General features: G+C 46.3%; 1 protein-coding gene across 2 annotated transcripts in view; it reads left to right on the top strand.

Moving 5' to 3' along the window:
* The window catches only part of PLD1 (phospholipase D1), a 67167-nt gene that overhangs the window by 30050 nt on the left and 17274 nt on the right, over nucleotides 1-19843 (top strand). The window contains exons 9-19 of one of the 2 annotated variants that reach the window (XM_068405770.1): nucleotides 827-979; nucleotides 1621-1770; nucleotides 2919-3002; nucleotides 4769-4850; nucleotides 7936-8046; nucleotides 9353-9559; nucleotides 10249-10465; nucleotides 11426-11539; nucleotides 13649-13777; nucleotides 14120-14238; nucleotides 14393-14506. In XM_068405770.1, coding sequence (XP_068261871.1) covers nucleotides 827-979; nucleotides 1621-1770; nucleotides 2919-3002; nucleotides 4769-4850; nucleotides 7936-8046; nucleotides 9353-9559; nucleotides 10249-10465; nucleotides 11426-11539; nucleotides 13649-13777; nucleotides 14120-14238; nucleotides 14393-14506 — 1480 coding nt within the window. The remainder of the gene's footprint in view (nucleotides 1-826; nucleotides 980-1620; nucleotides 1771-2918; nucleotides 3003-4768; nucleotides 4851-7935; nucleotides 8047-9352; nucleotides 9560-10248; nucleotides 10466-11425; nucleotides 11540-13648; nucleotides 13778-14119; nucleotides 14239-14392; nucleotides 14507-19843) is intronic. The other variant, XM_068405771.1, reaches the window with a different exon arrangement.

The following is a 19843-nucleotide window of genomic DNA, read 5'->3' as shown; positions in this document are numbered from 1 at the left end:
GGGGTCTGGAAGTAAATGACTAGCTGGGACTGTTACTAAAGACACAAGAATGAACAGATTTTTGTGGTATTTTCTGTTGCTTTGTGTGTTTCTAAGTGCAGAAGAATTAGGTGAAGATCTGGTGGCGGAGACCTATGTGGGACAGAGGGGGCCGGTTACCTCAGCTGCGCCACAGGGGGAATAAAAATTAGAAATGCCATTCACAGTTAAAAATGTGGGTTTGTTTTTTTTCCCAGAGTTGCCTTCAGGCTACGGTATTTATGTAAAACCTGCCGGTCATCTCTCATCATGTGTTTCTAACAGGGTGCCTGTTGCTTGGCAATCAAAGCTTTCCAAAATGCCTCGTTCATATATTTTGATAGGAGCGAAAGTGATCCTAGCATCATAATTAACGTTAGAAATGTCAAGTAACTCCTATATAGCACACGAGCTGAATAAAAATCTGGGCTGGAGGAATCCTTGTTGCACCTTGTGTGGTGCTGGGATTCCTGGCTGGGAGGTTTGTGGGCAGGGAGGGTCTCACTGATTTCATTACACATGAGAACCTATATTTTCAGAGACTTCTGTAAAAAGGAGTCATGCAAATAACTCTATAGGTCTTAGATCGAATTAAAACTTATTGCCCAAGTTCATAAAATAGGCACTTTTTTGCTTAAGAAAACCCTGGAAAGAAATTTTACCTTTTAGTTGAATGCTTTCCTTGCCCTGAAAAATGATTTGCACTTGGTTTGAAGGAAACGCCTTTTCCCTTTTAGTCTTTTATGTCTCATGTGTTGAAGACCGGCATGGGTGAAACCCAAGTGACCTGGTTGCTGTGCCCGTACAGGTGGCTGGTGGTGAAGGACTCTTTCCTGCTGTACATGAAGCCAGACTCGGGGGCCATTGCCTTTGTCCTGCTGGTGGATAAGGAATTCAACATTAAGATAGGCCAGAGAGAAACAGAAACGAAATACGGGTTGCAGATCGACAATCTCTCCAGGTAAGAAATACGGTGCAGCTCAGCCTCCCGCAGGGCTCGGCCCTGGGCGGCTGCTGGTGCGTTTGTACCTGCTGGGGATTTGGCCTGTCGTGCTGGTCATTTCCTAACGAGGCGTTTGGAGCCTCAGCCGCCACTCGTCCATCCTTGCGGTTATTGCTCGGGCCTGGGGGCACGGTGCACGTTAAGTTGCACAGTCCGTTTTTGCAGCAATTGCTTACGGTAATTTTCTAGGTGCTTTGTTTCTTTATGCTGCAAGCAGTGATGTGTTCTTCTGCATCCAAACTGGAGTACTACCCAAAAGACATGCTAGTTGGGATAAAGAGATATTTAATATTTTGATGGTAGCATACAGTATAAATTCATCTTTTTAAAAATACAGCATTAGCTAGGTCCAACTCTCCTTCAAGTTAAGCTGATGCTATTCATTTAAGTCTGGGGTATTTTTTTTTTTTTTACACTTGGCAGTGCAATACCGTGGTAGGCACTTGGAGCAGCTCAGTGTGGCTGTATTCATTTGCAAACAACAAAGCAAAATCCTTACTTTTTGCTTAAATAGAATATGGCTGATAGAGGTGCAAGGAGCCGCCCAATTAACTGTACATGGCTTCAGCATCCTGCCCCACGCGCCGTCTCTTTTACAGGTCGCTGATTTTGAAGTGTAACAGCTACAGACACGCGCAGTGGTGGAGGCAGGGCATAGACGAGTTCATTCGGAAGCACGGCAAGGACTTCCTCACCGAGCACCGCTTCGGCTCCTACGCAGCCGTGCAGGAGAACACGCTGGCCAAGTGGTGAGGACCGCGGCGAGGCTGCGACCGGAGTGCGGTGCCCCAGGCGCTGTTACCTGCAGCACACACCTGCACAGGAGTGCTTTGATTCTGCTACGGCTTTGCATCGCAGCTGATAGCAATTTTGAAGGATCAAGTTTCATTTAAATTTGAACATGTTGGGTATTTAGTATTGTAATAATAAAAATGTCGTTTTGATGCACGTATAATTGGCAGGATGCTTATGAGTTAAAACCAGAACTGCTCTTTCATTAAGATATTCCTGGCTTCAATTTTATCCCAGTTTCTGATTCTGTAAATGCTGTTTCCTAAGGGTTTAGGTCTCTGGGCTCTGGGTTGTAAACCCGTGTTTAACACAGGTGCTATTGAAAACATATGCCGCTTTGGCTACTCCCCTGTCCTGCCTGTGCTTCTCTGCGACCAATGGTCTGGTCACGTCCTTCATGCTCTGAAATGCAAGATATGTCCTGCTCACCACAGCTGATTCTCATTCTGTAAGGCATCATTGCCCTTCCAGGCACCACGGATGTGTTCAGATGCAAATGTCACTCATCTGGTTGAAGAGCAGCATCAGATTCAGGCCTTGCAGATTGGCTTTGCAATGATAGAGGATCAGCAAATGCAAATTTGGGTGTAGTTTAAGGGTGACTGGGCTTTATGCACACAGTAGTCCCATGAGAAATCCTACCGTCCATACTGTAACCTGATTGCACTGAGCCATTCCCAGAAGCACCTCAAAAAATTGATTCTAGCTGGAAGCAAACCCTTGCAGTGCTCTCCCTGCAGCTTCTGCCTTGCAACAACTGCTGCCCAAATAGTTTCTGTAAATCAAAGCAAACGCCACCCTGCTGTCCTTTCCCAAGAGCCAAACCCAGCTCGCACATCAAGCAAAACCCAAGGATATTGTGTGCGGTTGGCAGAAGTACCAAGTGGCGCTTAATAATCTCTTATTGTGCTGTTTCATTAAGCTGCTAATAGCAGCATGAAATTCTCGCTGTGTGTTGTCCTAATTCTTGAAATTAGATTTGTGTTTGCTTTTGAGAAGAGAATGTAAATGGCATTAACGCAGAACCCTGTCGGTCTTCAGCTGTGGACTTCATTTAATGAAGGAGGAGGAAACCTAGACCTGTGTGCTGTGTTTGCTTTTACAGGTATGTAAATGCCAAGTGGTACTTTGAAGATGTCGCAAATGCCATGGAAGCTGCTAAGGAAGAGATTTTCATCACGGATTGGTGGTTCGTACTTACATACTTGGATGTTGACCAGCCGTCTCTCTTGGGACATTCACGACAATGCGGCACTGTTTGGAGGCCCTACAGTATGGCAGCTAGCCGTGTGGCCAGATGGTTTGGCAGCACACCCAAACATCTCCTTGTGTTGTGTTCAAAGGCCTTTTCAGGAGGGTTGGCAGCAAAAGCGCATGCTTGACATCAACAGCTTGGTTGTCTTCTTCCAAGGAAAAGCCTGAAATTGCATGAAGGCACCACCTGAATTGCAAATGTTCTGGCTTGAGGTGCTCATCAGGAGTGTAAATGGCTGCAAACCCAACAGGCATGAATGTCTTTCAGTGTATAAGGGAACATGGATGCTCAAACACCTCCGACAGTGCTATTCCCATGTGATCCTGCATGGGATCCTCCTTTCAGCTCCTCCTTGCTGTCTTGGGAAGCCTCATGCCAGCAATGAGAGCATCTTAGGGTAGTGTGATTTTGCTCTGCTCTTAAATGGACCAGACAATGGAGGGGGAGTTTTGTCACCCCTTCTGAGCTGTGTGGCTGCTGAAGGACCTGGCTCTGCCCACTTCTTAATTAGTAATTCAGTGTGTTTGTGCAGTGCTCTGGTTCCTGTTTGAGGCAGAAAAAGGGTGTTCTCTCAGACTCTGCACAGAGTTTCTTGGCTGGATACCGGTTGCGGCTGACTGTGTCTCGCCTTTGTGGAGGTTAATCTGGCTGAGCCAGCCTGGACCTTGGGGATGGGATGGTAGGGCAGGCTCCCAAGACATGGTTCAGACGTCCTCTTTAACCTTAGGCATGTCTCTGTGCTCCTCTTTCTCCAGCTGTAAAATGAACCTCTTTCTACTAATCCACTGCCTGTAGGAACTGGAAGGATTAGTTCTTAGGTGGCAATTACTATGAGAAAACTAAATATGATGTTAGCATTTACTGTGGTAAACCTGTTTCCTAGCATGACCACAGATAAACCCAGTGCTCCTGGATCCCCACATGAAATGCAGTGCATTAGGTAGCAATGCAAGAGCATCGCATTTCAGACCCATTGTCTCTTACTTAATGTTTTATTCAGACAATTGTTAATGTATCTTGGAATTCCAAAACTTGTCTGAAACTTGGAGTTTCAGGTAAAAATGCTGTTATCAAAAGCATGTTTTTAGGATGTAGCAATATGCTTTATCCAAGCACACATTCCCATGCTCGGTACAAAAGTAATGAAATGAAATTCTGTCACCTTGCTTTGCAGGAGTTAGGTGAGATTGCTTAATCATTTCTTGTAATCCTTAAAGCTATGAATCAATAAAATGTCCTGTTGAGAGATCATATTGCTTTGCCTCCAGGCAGCAAGGAAAATTCAGCACAAATCTCGGCTACTCGGCTAGCCTAAGTCCTAGGGGAACTGAAATCCCACTCGTATTTATTTTTTTATGTCTGCACATTTCTTTCAAATCTACCTTGGCGTTTTCTTTTGTTGCATCTTTCTTTCATAGATAGAGTCCAAGTGTCCCCATTTATACATCACTGTTAAACTTGGTCTCATGGGTTGTTGAATACTAAGATGAACATGCTGGACACATCCCCTGCCCTCTGTGATGCTCCGTATTAAAAAATAAAGAGCATGACGTTGGAGAATGCATCGCTCTGGGACATGAGCCTTCACATCCACTTTGTATAAACTTTGATTTCTTTGCTTCCCAAGTTGGTTATTTAGGCCAGTGCTTTGTTTGCAGACCACATATGCTGTGTTTTTTTCCACCCCTTTATTTTCTTAGGCTGAGCCCAGAAATCTTCATGAAACGACCCGTTGTGGAAGGAAATCGCTGGCGGCTGGACTGTATCCTCAAGCGGAAAGCAGTAAGTGAGCTCCAGCTGCAACCTTCACCCCACAGAAAACCCCATGCGCCCACCCAGTTACAAGGTCGTACTGGGACTGGAGCGTTTGCACTATTTATTTTGGTAGGGATGGGAGTTAAAGATGGCCAAGCCTCATTTCAGATGGCCTCAGAAAACTGCGTGTTTGCTTCCCCCATTTGGGTTTGGGAGAGCTCGGAGGCAGAAGGGTAGACCCTCTGATTTCCCCTTCGAGCCCTCAGGTTTGAGTCACTTCAGCCTTGCATTATGGCTACCCCAGCTCCTGGGGGAGTCAAAGAGCTGTTGCTGTCTGGTGCTGTCCTTGTGGCATATGTAATTTAGAGGTACAGGAAAGACTAAGCACTTTGTGGTGGCTCTTGGTAGGTGGTTCGTACGTTACTGTGTTGTGCAGGTCCTGTCTGTCATTACTGTGTATTGTGTCTCTGTGCTGCAGCTGTCCAAGCTGACACTGTGAAAGGTACCGTCAGTCTGCCAAGAAAATCAGGATGTCATTAGCAAAAAGTCACTTGGTGTCATCCAGAGGTTCCTGCTAACTCACAATAGCCGCCTCATCTGGTTTTCCGTACTTGATAAAGTGCATAGGTCCTTGCTACAACTAAACACCAAAGAACTGATGTTCTTGCTCTTCACCCATCCTTCCTTGCTATAGTAAAGAAGTGCCTGTTGATATTAACCATCACCCTGGTGTCCACCAGCCCTGTTAGCCCTTTGCAGAGCCCCTCTTGCTTTCATCCTGCCCACACCAAGCTGCCCCAAGCTCTTCTTGTTATAGCTCTTTCAGAGCTGCTACCATTGGTAACAATGAACTTTAGTGGAGCATAAGAAAGGCCAAAGCCTGAAAGGTTTTTGTGTTTTATTATAATTATTTTTATTTCCAGGGATAACTTGTATGATTAAAACAGGTTTAATTTTTTTGGTAGCCGCCTCTTACTACCTGTATGTCTCCTGGTTGTCTTTGTTCCTACCCACCCCTTTCTATATTCTCATGGCTCTTGTGGCCACTAAGAAGAGGGTGATCAGCTGTGCCCTCCCTGCCTGACCCTTCTCAGGTGGAGACTCTGGTCATGAGGGTCCTGGTGCTTTGCTGTGGAGAAGGGATGTGGGGAAAGGGCTTCAGCAAAGCATGAAAAAAAAGTGTACAGTCACAAGCAGCATCACATTCCCCAGAGCTGGACTGTGGTGTTCAACTTGTTTACCAGGAGGTGATAAACATGACTCAGACTTGGACTCCTTTTTGCACTGCTGTGTTATCTGAGTTAATAAATGCTTGTATTCAGTAAACAAATGCTTGTATAAACTGGATAAGGCTTTTTTCCCTCTGTTTTAATTTCTGCTTCTCTGCTGTTCCTCCTGAACAGAAAAGCTCAGACCTGCTGTTGACTTGGTGCCTTTCCTGGCACTCCTGGTCAGGATTCCTGTGCAAAGCTCTGTGCTGTTGCATGCTCTCCTTTCTTGTGCAACTCTTTGAGATATGAGCAAGCAACTGCAACTACTAGTTGTTTTTCTTTTCTTTGAGCATTTCCACCTCAGAAAAGAGTTTATTTTGTTGCTGGTTGTACTCTGCTTTCCAATAACGTGTCTGATCCAGACTGTAGAGAACAAGTTTCATGGAGCCAAGTGAGCCAGCCAGAGAAGCTGAGTGTGATGTGTTTATGAATGTGGGCTGTACTTCAGTTGTTCACCCAACCCGTGATAACACCAGTGCTAGAAATGGTAGTTAGCCCCACGTGAGCAGTGAGTCAGGAAGGGAAGCATGGCCGGGGAAGTCTCTTAAACTCTTGATGTGGTAGAAGGGCAGGAGTCCAGGTTGACGTGCTGAAGTAGTCTTTGACTCCCTCCTCTTCCAAACTAGTCATCGTCACAGTCCTCACCCACTCCGTGTGCCTATAAAAAAAAAATAGTGTTTTTTGTGTCTGTCTCTTGTTGATTTGGAAGTAGTCTTATTTTCTGGCAAATGAAACGTGGCCATGGGGCATGCTCACTGGATGGAATAATTTGGCTTTGTCATGTCGACGTGGATTTTCCTATGGCTATAAATACTTTGTAAGAGTGAGGAGTGTTTTAAGGTTAGTTCCTGGAAATACTTGCCTGCTCTTTCACTTGGGGCGTTTCTTTGATTCGGCATTTCTTTGATTCGGCGGGCAGCAAGCTGGTGTCTAGATATTGGGGTAAGGCTGTCCTTTATGTGTGTACAGTCTTGCCTTGGACTTCTCTGGGGGCAGTGGGGAGCAGAATATCCTCCACAATTTAGAGGCTGACTAAGCTCTCAGTAGCAGCTTTATGGGCATGGGAACCAAAAGGCTGTGGAAAGTTTAGGTCCCAAGTTTAAGCTGGCGAACTCCACTGCAAGATTTTAAACCATGCTGATTTATGGCAACTGAAGGTGTCCCAGTGTGTGACCAGCATCTGCCGAGGTTTGGGAAGTACTTGGCAGTTTCGAAAGTGCTTTAACGAATGTCCTTAGGAACCCTCCTGTGGATACCATTCTAGTCACGAAAAGCACCATCCTTTGAGCCCTGCTCATTGTATTCCAGGAGCTTCTTTAGCTCTACCAGCAGAAATAACTTGTTTGCCGGTGTTGAGTTGGTTGCGTCCCCTTTGGGAGAGGGATGTCTGTGTGACCACACTGGTATCATTGTCCTGCAGAGGCTTTTAACTGTAGGCATACCCCAGGGCAACATGAAACAGCAGAAAACTGAACTTCAGTGGATGTGTGCAACACTGTTATATGTGGAGTGAATCACATTTGCAAAATTTTACCTCAAAGGGTGTTTAAAAGGCCTACTTTAAGAATGACCTGTTGGTAGGCCTTGGCGTAGCTCAGCTCTTCACACCCGAATCCAGGTACTGAGCCCTTCTCTAGAGGCTGAACAGTTTTCCTGAGTGCTGTGGTCCTTATATATTGTGGGTGGATCTGGAAGAGCGTAATCAAGAACAAGTAACCTCAGCCTGCATTTCTGTCTGCAGGCACAACACGCTTACTGCCTCTTGGCTTTTCCTCACTTCGGAAATGGACTGTGTCCATTGACATACCCGCATACCATGTGCTTCTTTTTATTTCTGACAGCAACAAGGAGTGAGAATCTTTGTTATGCTGTACAAAGAGGTGGAGCTTGCCCTAGGGATCAACAGTGAATATAGCAAGCGGACGCTCATGCACCTCCATCCAAACATTAAGGTAATTGCGCGTCGGGCAGTCGTATGAAGGACATTTGCATTCATTTGTTCTCAATAGCTAGTGCTGACCCTCGATGTATTTAGGTATGAACTGGAAGAACAGTAATTCCCACCATTGCAGTGGGAATAGTCTGGGAATGTGAGAATCACCCACATAGTGATTACTGCATCTGACAACTTCATTTCTTTAGGTTATAATTGAACATAAAATTGCTTAGTTTAGACTTGCCAAAGCAACTATTCATCTAACTCACAAGAAACGTATTTCATGTGACAAGTTAATGGGGTTACATCAAATGGGAAATTACAATTTGAGAATGTTGTCTCATTTCAGCATTTCTGTTTGTATATAGACAACAAGAGTCAACACTGGCTGTTTACATTTCCATCATAAATGAACAGCATTGTGCTGTCCTGTGCTGTTTCGCTGCTGCTCTACCACTGAGCAGAAAATGGGTTGTGGCACACAAACCAGTAGATAAGGCTAGATCCAGTCTCTTGAAATTAGAGACATATTTATTTTAATAAGCAATAAGGTATATGTTATACATGAGGGTGACTAACAAACTTCTAGAGTAATAGATTTATTGTCACTTGATCAGTTGTCACAGTGAAGGGAAGCATCCGTTCACCGTCATCTTTGCAGCAAGACTGGAAGGTGTAACTGGAAGATATGTGCTAGCTGTGTAATAGGTTTTGGGAGCAGCCAGGTGAAACTGTAGCTTTTTCCCCAGGAAGCTGGTCTAATGGGTCTCCTCTAAAATTAGAAAATAAAACTATATACTGTGTGCTTAGATATAGAAATTACTTTGCCATAAACACATGTCAAAAAGAATCTCATAAACAAATGTCAAACAACTTGCTGATTTTAAGTGGGGAAAAAACAGCCAACTTCTCATTTCAGTGATGTAGTGGCAACAACTGAAGTTAGAGCAGGCTCTGTGTTTGAAAGCTCAGCTCTTATAGCTCTACTGAAAGCATGATTTTATTTGTTGAAACAGTTTCCTTGACTATGGCGCTCTTACGAACACTGTTGTTGTAAGTGTGACCTGTCCCGACATCAGTAACCGTTGCTGCTTGGGAATACCCGCGTCGTGGGGAAACACCTGCCTGCCAGTAAGGCTGAGCCCAGCTCAAGGGGAGTTGTGTAGCTTCAGTAACTCCAGCAGTCTGTCTGGATGCATCTTTTAAAAACTCCAGTGTTCCCCGGTTGTCCCAAGCAGCCAAAAAACAGCTGGGCATCTCTATGCCTGGAGGGATGTAAATTGGGTGATGATGCTGAGCTTGAGTGCTGGTTTTCTCCACAGGTGATGAGACACCCAGACCACGTGTCCTCCTCCGTATACCTCTGGGCCCACCACGAGAAGCTCGTCATCGTTGACCAGTCGGTGGCATTTGTGGGCGGCATTGACTTGGCGTACGGCAGGTGGGATGACGATGAGCACCGCCTGACCGATGTGGGCAGCGTGAAACGGATGACGGCAGTGAAGTCGGTGTCAATGACCAACCTGGCAGTAAGTGAACTTGCTTCAGCTGATGGTCACGTTCAACATCTGTGCGTCAGGTTTGCGGTGGGGATGAACAAGCTGTGTCCGCTTCTAAGCATGGTGTTGGGTTTAGGAGGTTTAAAGACGAGTAGTAATGGGAAGGAGGAAGTATCTGAGCATTGAATGACTCTTTAGAGCTAGATCCTGACCAGCCCTTGCTAGGGCATGGAGATAGAAAGCTGGGTTTCCTCTGGAGCTTGGAGCAGCAGTCACAATTTGGAGGCTACATTTTTAATAAAACTTAGCTGGAAATGCACAGTAGGCACTTGCAGAGTGCTCCGAACTTCTGGATATTTGAGCCCTCAGCAGGTGCCTTGCTTGCTGAGCTTTCTGCAAACCTGGATCTATGTGCATCCAGAGATGTCTAAAAAATTTAAAGAGGTCTAAATTTATGAGAATTTCAAGAGGAGTAATAATCCAGAATAAATTCATGGGATTTAAGAACGTACTACTAGCATTAATGTTTTTTCTGTCGAGTGCATCTTCAGTACAGACTCTCTCCCTCAAAAGCATTCGTAGTTTCCACCGAAGTGTGTCTTTGTCATGGAGCAAAGTGTGTCTCGTGGTTCTTTCTGAGTGTTGATATGCATGATAATCTGTAATTAAAGGGGAACCTGTCCATACATCACCTGCAACAACGTCCTGTGTCTTTTAAGTCTGCAGCGGAGTCGTCTGAACGTGTCCCTCTGCAATCTCAGACTCTGTCCCCAGAAAGCCACTTGTTCCAGAGAAATGCTGATGATGCCCCAGACATATCAAAGATGAAAGGAGTAGGAAAACCCAAAAAGTTTTCCAGGTTCAGTATTTACAAGCATCTCCATAAACACGGCATGCACCATGCTGACAGCGTCAGCAGCATAGACAGTGACTCAAGTAAGTAATGTTTTTCATCTAAACAACATATATAAAGCATGTGTGGAGGTGGGTGGGTGGGTGTATGTGTGGAGTCACATAATTTCTAGGGTAATGTGTTCTTTGTAAGGAAGGAAAGTTGATGAATTTCTTAACTATCAGAATAATAACTATGTGTGGTCAATATGTAAATTTGTGTCACTGCAAAATATACAAGAAAAGTTTTAAGTGGATTTGCATTTAGTTAATTAGCAATTCTCATGAGCCATCAGATGACGTGATATAGTGTGCGTGATACTTAATGTGTATACTGATGGAAAATTTTTGTTCTGCAAGGGAGAATCGAAGCTTTAATTTTTCAACTTGTATTTACTATAACAAGCGAAACATTTCTAAACGTGATTATCCCCTCTCATAGACTAGTGCTACCGAGGTTTAAATCGGTTCACTTAAATGGAAATATTCACAATTTACCCACTCACTAGAGAGGAGAGACTATTCAACAGCTGAATATTTGAATTCAGCTTTTAATTCCCCACATTAAGAACAGCTTCAAAGCTAAAATTACAAGGATTGGCTTGACGTTTGTCCTAGCGTGGAGTCCTTCCTGAAATCTGTTCCTGAAGTCCTCAGCTCCTGAAGCTGTATATTGCTCATGATGGGAAGTCATTTGTGTTTCCATCACTCCCTGCAGATCTTACTCGTGCCTCTGGCTGGAGTAAGCCTTGCTGGAGCATCGTTTGCCTTGGTTGCAGTCAGCTCAGGACATAGCCATGGCTTTGCTACTTCAAGATATCTGTTTGATTTAAAACCAGCTGGGTCTTGAATTTGGTCCTTTGCCTGTTGGTCACTTGTATTCACCAAATTGATGTTTCTTTTGAGATCCTGTCATGCAAGGTGTCTTCAGACAGGAGCAGGCACCAGTGTAGCAGAAGTGGACGCGCGTTTTTGCCATAAATAGAGCATCTTGACTTTCTGCAGGTTACTGTAGCCCCACTAGAAGTCAACCGAATATAATCCAGAGTTTAAAGCCCCATCTGAAAAAGTTCCATCACCACACTGAATCCAAACAGGGGTTCGCTGAGCCTCAGGAGGGTAAGTGGAGGAAGGCAGAGGTGCAGATCCCTTCAGGCTTTAGCTGCCCATGTTTTTGCATTGTAACGATGGTGAGAGTTAGGTTGGGTGCCAGGATCAGCCTTCGCTCCTTGTTGTTCTCCCAACATCCTTAGCACCCCTCTGAGGACATCCTGGCAGAAGAGCCTTCTCCAGAAGCTTCAAAAAATGCAGCATAAATAACTAAAAATTAAAAAACAAAACAAAACACCACAAAGAAACCACCCCAACAAAAACCCCCACGATAACAACAACAACAAAACCAAAATAAAAACCCAAAGAAATTTGCAATGACGACAGCAAGGAACAGTTTATGAAATAGCTCTGATTCTGGTATATGATTATTTCAGCAGCTCTCTTCCTGTAACAGGAAGGGCTTGTTACTGGCATTGGGAACTTCTGCATTGGATATTTTAAAATAAGCCTGATGCAGGAAGACAAATGCAAACAGAGAGGAAATGGCAAAGTGGCTGCTGCCAGACCCATGTTTGGATGAAGACTTGGGGAGCCCCCCCTTTTGCCCCTTGTTAAAGTCAATGAAAGCATACTCAATTGAGAAAGGAGCTGGGTGGTTGTGAGCACTGAGCTGTTCTGATCTCTGGACCAATGTTGAAAGGGCCTGTTTGAGTGTGATACCTCATTGAGATGCCTTTGAGTTCTGGTATGGGGTGAGGAGCAGTTCTTCACCCTCTTCCTCTTCCTAACATCTTCCTCTAAGGCATTAATTGCCAATTATATAATATTGGTTACAAAGTAGTGGCAGGTAACAAGGAAGAGATGCATTTTCTTCATGGAAATGAAGTGTGGTCTCCCCTGTTGTCACCTCATGCTCATTCATGAGTCCATGTACAGTCATCAGAGCTCAGTACGTGAAGTGTGTTTTGGCAGGACAGCATGTACCACCCATTCCCATTCGAACATGCTGAGTCAGCGATTCCCCAGCTCCACCTGGACTCTCACTACAAACTCAAGCTTCCCAAGGCAGCTGTGGTGCATACCTGCTGCATGGTGTGGTTGGCATGGCATGGCTTGGCTCGGCTCAGCTCAGAGGGGTTACAGCAGCGCTGGCAGGGCTTGCTTCGTGTACACTGGTCTTGTTGCACTGCTGCCCATGTGTATTTTGTTGACTGTTGAAAGGGATTTTTTTGTGCTAAGGGGTTTTCATGGTTAGGAGAAGGCTTCTGCTGGTGGCATGTTACTGTGTAATTATCACACTAGTATTTGGTACAGTAGATGCAGGCTGCTCTCGGGGTCAGGAAATAATGCTAGTTAAATGTTTATGGTCTAGGCCAACATTTTTGGTTCTCTTAGGAGAGAAGAAAAAGTTCATTCGGCACCCAAAATATGTGCTCTAGAACAGGGATCCTGTTAGGAGGGAATATCCCTGTCTACAATATTTTAGACCATTTTTAATCACCATCAATTTGGAATTCGGGATCCATTTGTTCAACATGTAAAATTGTATCAAAAGATGACATTGTTATTTGGAAAAACAAAATCAAACAAAAAAACCCCCACAATACTTAATGAGGGAACATGAGCTTTTTAATCATCTCATTCTAGTGAATGAAGACTAGCTTCTGTTAGAGGAGATACGTCCTGCTATAGAGGCGAAATAATAAACCCTCTAGCAGAGAGGCTGGAATTAGTTCACTAGTATTGTAAAATATATTAAGTAAGTTATGTATGTGATGTTCCTGTACGTATATCCACTAAGGTCAGTCGCAGCTGGGAGTGCACTCCCACATGGTAATGTTTAGGTGTCATAGGACTGTGGAAAGGCAGATGATCATAGGATGATTTTTTTAGTTCAATGTAGAGAGAATTCAGCATCTGCTTTCTGTTTCCATAACAGACTCCTATATATTACCTGTCCTGGTTGTATAACAAATATTAAAATAGGCAAGAAAAAATACTAATATGCATCCTGTGAAAGCAAGAGGAAGACTAGGGAGAAAACAGCTTCAGCCAGCCGGGACAGGCAAATCCTGCCAATGCTTTTCCGTGGCAGCGAGTCTCTCGGCGGCGGCGTGCGAGGGACAGCCGTGACTTTGGAGCGTGTGTTTTTGTTATCTCGTTTGCCTGTGACAGATAAAGGATCCATCCGCAGCTTGAAGACAGGTGTTGGCGAGCTGCTTGGGGAAACCAGGTTCTGGCACGGAAAAGACTATTGCAACTTTGTCTTTAAAGACTGGGTTCAACTTGACAAACCTTTTGCTGGTAAGTGCTTTTGCACCTTGGAAGTCATTACATTCCTTCAAACCCTCTTCTGCATCTTTTCAGTCTCAAACCGTATTTTTTTCCTGCTTCTGAGCCAGAGGTAATGAGGCTATTTTGGTTTGGCTGCTAGGAAGAAGCAGCAAAACTCCCTTTGAGAGGTTGTAGGGCCAAGTATGCCGTTACGGTCCATGGGCTTGGACTGCGGGCGATTGCATGATAATTCATCTGCACAGGCCTCGGTGCCGTGTCCCAGAAACTTCAGTTGGAGGAGGGGGATGCTGTGCTTTTCCACCTTCATGTCCTTTGTCTGAGGAGGTCCAAACGGGCTTTCCTGTCCCGTAGACTTCATTGACAGATACAGCACGCCAAGGATGCCCTGGCATGACATCTCCTCTGCGGTGCATGGCAAAGCGGCACGTGATGTTGCCCGGCACTTCATCCAGCGCTGGAACTTCACCAAGGTGGGTGCAGGCATCGCTGCTGGGGGCACAGATATAAATACAGCCCCTGCCTCATCCCCGTGCCCTCCGTAGGCATGCATTTTATCTTTTTGTGTTATTCTGCTATGTTGCAATCTCTGCAATGATTTTTTTTTTTCTTTTTTCCCCTGGGCAGATCATGAAGCCCAAATACCGATCCCTGTCCTATCCATTTCTGTTGCCAAAATCTCAGCAAACTGCTAATGAGTTGAAGTATCAGGTGCCTGATGCTGTTCCTGCCACAGTCCAGGTGGGTGTTGATGGTCTCCTGCTCGCGTACTCCTAAGAGAGCTTGTTTTGCATCTTTCCAGGAGGAAGTGTCGATGCCTGACAGACCCTCTGCAGAACTTGAAATTATAAAATGAAAAACTCTTATTTCATTTCACTCACAGCATAGGTGGTCAGATCCTTAATTATAATAAAATAATGCAACACTTTCAGCAGAGATGGGTTAATTCATAGCTTCCCCTTTGAGGTAAGAGGACTAGGCTATATGCAGTACTCAAGTTGTGGGAACACCATGATTTTGTGTAGCTGTGTAATTTTCTATTCTGTTTTCTGCTGCTCTTCTTTCTAACGCCTAACATTTGTTATTTATGTTTTTGGGAAGGCCTGATGGGTTGAGGTTGCCCACTGAATATTTATCTCTGATCTTAGAGCAGTCTACCAGGCCCCCGACGTCTCGCTCAGACGGGTAGTGGTCAGCTAGAGCCCAGCATTAAGTGGAGTCTTGGAGCTGTTACTTTCTGCTTTGAACTTCCTCTGCATTTTATTATGCAGCCAGTCAGCCCCGTGGGTCCTCTGCAGTTCTGCAGAGTCAGCCCACAGTCTCGTCTGTGACAATCATCCTCACAGTCATAATTGCCGAGATACCTATATTTAAAACCCTGTTAGCTATATTGAGTGCATATATTGAATACTACTGTTAAGCAGCAAAAATATGGACTTGTTGAAGAATACAAAGTCAAAATAGTTATGCTGAAGCAGCAGAACAATTGTGTGTTTTTATGGATGAAAGATGTATGAAATAAGAGCGATTAGACCAAAACCAGGAAAAATGCATGCCTTTGCTCTTCGTAAGGAGTCGTCCACCCAGATGACAGCAATGCTCGGGGAAGCTTTGTGTGACAAGATGCATTTTTCTGGGTTTGTGGGTTGCCAGGACATTGTCTGCCCTTCCCTGCGTGGTGTGAGGGATTGCCAGCACGAAGATCTCGTGTCACGGATCTCAGGCGTTTGACATCAGCCTCCAAAACAATGCTCGCAGCTTGTTGAGAAATAGTCTCACTTCAGGCATCATCATGCTTCCCTGCAGCTGTAAATGCCTCCCCAGCTGTGCCTGTGACACCAGCTTTGTGGGGAATTTTGTTCTCATGGAAGTGAGGGGGCTTGTGTCCTCTGAGCGCGCTGTAACCGCGAGATGACACTCAACTTCTAAACCATGGGGTTTGCTGTAGCAAAAAGTTAAGCTCTGCTGATTACAGAGCTGGAAGCAGTTCCCAAAGGAGAGACTGAACCGAGCACTATCTCGGTCCAGCTTTCCTTCGGTCGGTACTGCAGAGCTGCCAGCTCAGGGCTTCAGCCCATGGGAGAGGAGGATGAAGCTCAAACAGTGACTGCTGAATGCCGTGTACGCCAATGCTGAGTGGTGGGTGAGCTGTTTGAAAAGCAGCCTCTTCATAGCGTTGTTGGGGCATTGCAAATAACTGATACGTTCCAGGAAATGAGGGGCTGTTCTCGGTGATGCCATAAACAGCGAAAAGAGAACAGGTTTGTCTTGTAAATTATTCATTTGAAACTACCTTGCTCATATCTAATTTATGTCAAATGGCAGCTTTTAGAGACCTGTCAGGGTAGCCCAGCCCTGCATATAGCCAAATAAATAAAACTATATGATATTAGGCTGAAAACACGTTGCCCTGCAATGTACCAGCCTTCCCGGCATGAGGGAGGACTGTGGGGGAAGAGCGTTGGCAGCACTGAGGATGGTGGAAGTGGTGAAGGCTGCTTGGCCTTGGGTCCCTTGGCCCCAGGCTGCTTGCAGCTGGGTTACAATCTCTGGGTGATCTCCTCGGGCCCCGAGGCATGGTTTTGCATGCACACTAATTTTGGCTGTCTCGTCCATAATGCTCACATTGGCTGGGTTTCCATCGATCCCTGGGTGACACAAGTGCCCGGAGCATCCCTGAGGTCCCCACTGTGGGCCAGGCTCTGCTCCTGAGGAAGGTTTCAGATTTGATTGCTGCAAGAGGTGGGGAGAGGGGAGGACACCTGCAGCCTGGATCTGAACCCCCCCCTTTTTCTGGAGCTCCCGGGGTGTGCATTGCATCGTCCCTGCGTGCCTTCTCCCTCCCTGCAGTCACAGGGGTACCAGCCTCTTGTCTGTCCAATGTATTCGTTCTGGACCAGAGGGCTGCAGGTGCTCATGTCTCTGTTCAGTGGTACAGTCCAGCGCAGAAATAAGCGGATACCCTAAAATCTTTCACCAACTTTTTTGTTCAGAAAAACTAGAGCACTGTTGTTCTTCTTGACATTGAATCCTCTGGCTGGCCAGCATCCAAACCCATGTTAGCCCCGTTTTGGTGCTGTGTAGGGACTTTATAGGCAGAACTTGCTGCCCTGAGGTAAAATCCAGCATCCAGTGAGTGTCCTTGGCTGTGGGGTGATTGAAGAGTGTCTCGCTGCTGGTCTTCTTGTTTCTGAGCTTGTTTGCAAATCTGTCTTCAATTGTGGGCAGATCAGAGGAGGGGAAAACACAAAGGATCTGCGGGGATTGCAACGCTGCTGCAAGCCCAAGCCACTGACCTGTCAGCAACAGATGTTGGCCTCATGGTACCATCTGGTTTTGCTCTCCTTTGTCAGAGGAGAGGAGCAGGAAAGTGCTTTTGAGAGGGTGGGGATAGCAGGAGCGGCACTGAGCGGGGCTTTGCCGTGGGCAGGGAGGGTGAATGCAGTGAGCTTGGGAAATGGTGCGGAGGTGTGGGCTGGGAAGGAGGGAAGGAGCCTGTCAGCTCCGTGGGTTAGTCAGACGTGGTCTCACATCCTCTTTCGTTTGAACTTCTGGGATTTGCTCGCAATAGCAATGGGATTGCACATTGATTTTTGCAAGAGTCAAATAGTTGTCTGCCAAAGGCAGTGCCAGGTTTTTTTTCCATCTCTCTATTTCCATTCCAGAGTTCGCAGTTATCAGCCAAAGCCAGCGCTGCAAGGGATAGGACGTGGCGAGGCAATATCCAGTTCCTGATGTAAATGCAATGAAAATTTAATGCTCTGGCAGTGGCTAATGCCCTTACCTCTTTGAAGTCTGCGTGAGACCGTGCGTTGTTCAGGATTTATGCACTAGCCCATAGCAAACATCACATTTATTTCTGTTGTATTGGTTAAAGAAGTTAAAGGGATGACAAGCCCAGCATGGCACTCAGTGCTGCTATTGAGAGGCTCAAGGGAGAGGAGAGGAAGGAGCGTGGAGACCCCAGCTCGGGTTGGAGGGGCTGTGCTGGGCAGCATGTGGCCTTTTCTCCCTAGGAAAACTGGTTGGGTTTGAACCAGCTCACTTCAAATACCTTGGCAGGAAAGGAGAGATGTGTGTATTTGTCTTCAAGGTGTGTATTTGTCTTTGAGTGTCACAGTTTTGTTTCCTCAGGGTGCGTGCTGCATCCATGCGATGCTGCCGTTGGTGGCCCCAGAGCCACCAAGTTTGGTGGCCTTGTCCTGCCACCTCCTCACCTGTCGCTGTGGTTGTGGAGCTGCACCATGATCGGTGCTGGCCCCTGAAGTGATGCAGGTTAAAAGTAACTTTATTTTGAGGAGGTCCAAGCTGGCACACCTTACACCTGCTCTGCTGCCCCGGCCAGCATCTTCTTCCCTCCGCACATGGCCTCGAGGTTGTACCTGTCCTAAGCTTTCTGGGTGATGCTGAGCCAGCGTTTTAGGGCGAACCATGACACGTTGTTCTGGGGTGAGGGCAGAGGGATGATGGTAACAGTGGGCAGCCGGCTGTGCGGAGGGAGCTGGGGTGCCAGCCTGTGGAGGGGTGAAGAGGAAGGTGGGGAAGGGCAGGTGGATGATGCGCTGGGAAGCCATGGTGCTGGCAAGGAGTGGTCCTGAGTGATGGTTCTGTTGCATCGGGTGGCATCCCTGGTTTGGAATGAACTTGTCTCCCGGCAGTAAAGTTATTTTTCAAAGCGAGGGGCTTTGGTGCTGTCAAGCTCCCCCTTCAGAAAGGACATTTATTCCTCATCCCCAGCAGTTTCAGCTATTGGTGCTGTAAACGAGAGTGTGGAGGTTACTTTGTTCAGTGCAGGGCTCAGCAGCTTCTCTTGAAAAGAGAAGCGACTCTTTGAAGCGTGGACAAAGTTAACTAGAAAAAAAAAAAAAAAGGATTAAATATCAGTACTTTGTCCCCTAGGAAGCTACAATCTGCAGCTTTCTGAAATGCAGTTCCAGGCTGCATTTGCTGGAGGTCCCGAGCCCCCAGGGACGTGCATTGTGGCCCCAGGTTTTCAGTGCAGCAGGACAAAAGGCAGGGAAGGGGCAGCATGGCTGCTCAGCTGCAGCCTGAGCTGAGTGTACAGAAGAATTAGCCTGCTTTCTTCCCAGAAAAGCTGTTTTTCTGTCCTTGTTAATGCAAATGGTGGAATTGTGTTCAAGAGCTCCGTCTGCCGTGGTGCTCGGCAGGGTTTCAGCAGTGCCGAGCGTGGGGCACATGGGAGCACTTAGTGCTGTCTTTGCAAACCACCTGGATGATTAAAACCCCATGGGCATGAGCAGCATGGCCTTGCGGAGGTTTATGCAAGCAAAGGGCAGCAGTTTGGGACCAGCAAAGGCTGTGATGGCTCTTGCGTACAGGCTGGCTCCCTCGCTCAAGCATCTGTGACCCCGATGTTTGGTTCGGGAGGCTGCAGAGTGCTCCCTCCTGTTGACCAAGCAAGCAGCCAAATAGGAGAGTTGTGGGATGTCTTTTTTGGTGACCCGTGGGAGAGGGCTCCTTCTGTCCAGGGGAAGGAATTAGCTCAGGAGTCGTGTGCCGCTGAACAGCAATGCCCCTCAGTGCCACCTCCAGGGATGCTCTGGAGACCAGAGGGTTGGTTTGGTTACAGCACGCAGCACCTGGGCCAAAGGGCCAAGTCCTTATCTACTGGGATACTGCTCTAGCTGTTAGGGTGATTAGCCCTTGAAGGTCCTCAGCTACAGCCAGCAGCCTGCTTTGATGGTGGATGGTGATGATGCAGAGCTCAGGGTATCGGGGATGCCGGGGGGACAGGGAGGGTGACATGGAGCGAAGCAGAAGCTGGACATGGAGAATTAAAAGAAACCCACAGGAGAGATTTCCAGGGGAAAAATGTTGTTGAGCCCCAGAAGAGATCAGGATTTTGCACGTACTGGCACACACATTTCACAAATCCTCAGCATTTGGACCTTGTCCTGTGTGTGACTGGCCCCGAGTGCTGCTATAATGGCTGTATTGAGATGTTTTAAGACGATTGTTTCAATGTTTTTGTCTTGACAATGTTTAAAGACAGAGGCTACTCACGAGTGCCAACACTTAATTACAAACTACATTTCCAGCTAGGAAAATGTCTCTCAG

Source organism: Nyctibius grandis, chromosome 8, assembly GCF_013368605.1.
Source record: "Nyctibius grandis isolate bNycGra1 chromosome 8, bNycGra1.pri, whole genome shotgun sequence".
In the NCBI taxonomy this organism is placed as follows: domain Eukaryota; kingdom Metazoa; phylum Chordata; class Aves; order Nyctibiiformes; family Nyctibiidae; genus Nyctibius; species Nyctibius grandis.
Note: the sequence above shows the minus strand (reverse complement) of the source record. Positions and strands in the feature narration are given on the sequence as shown.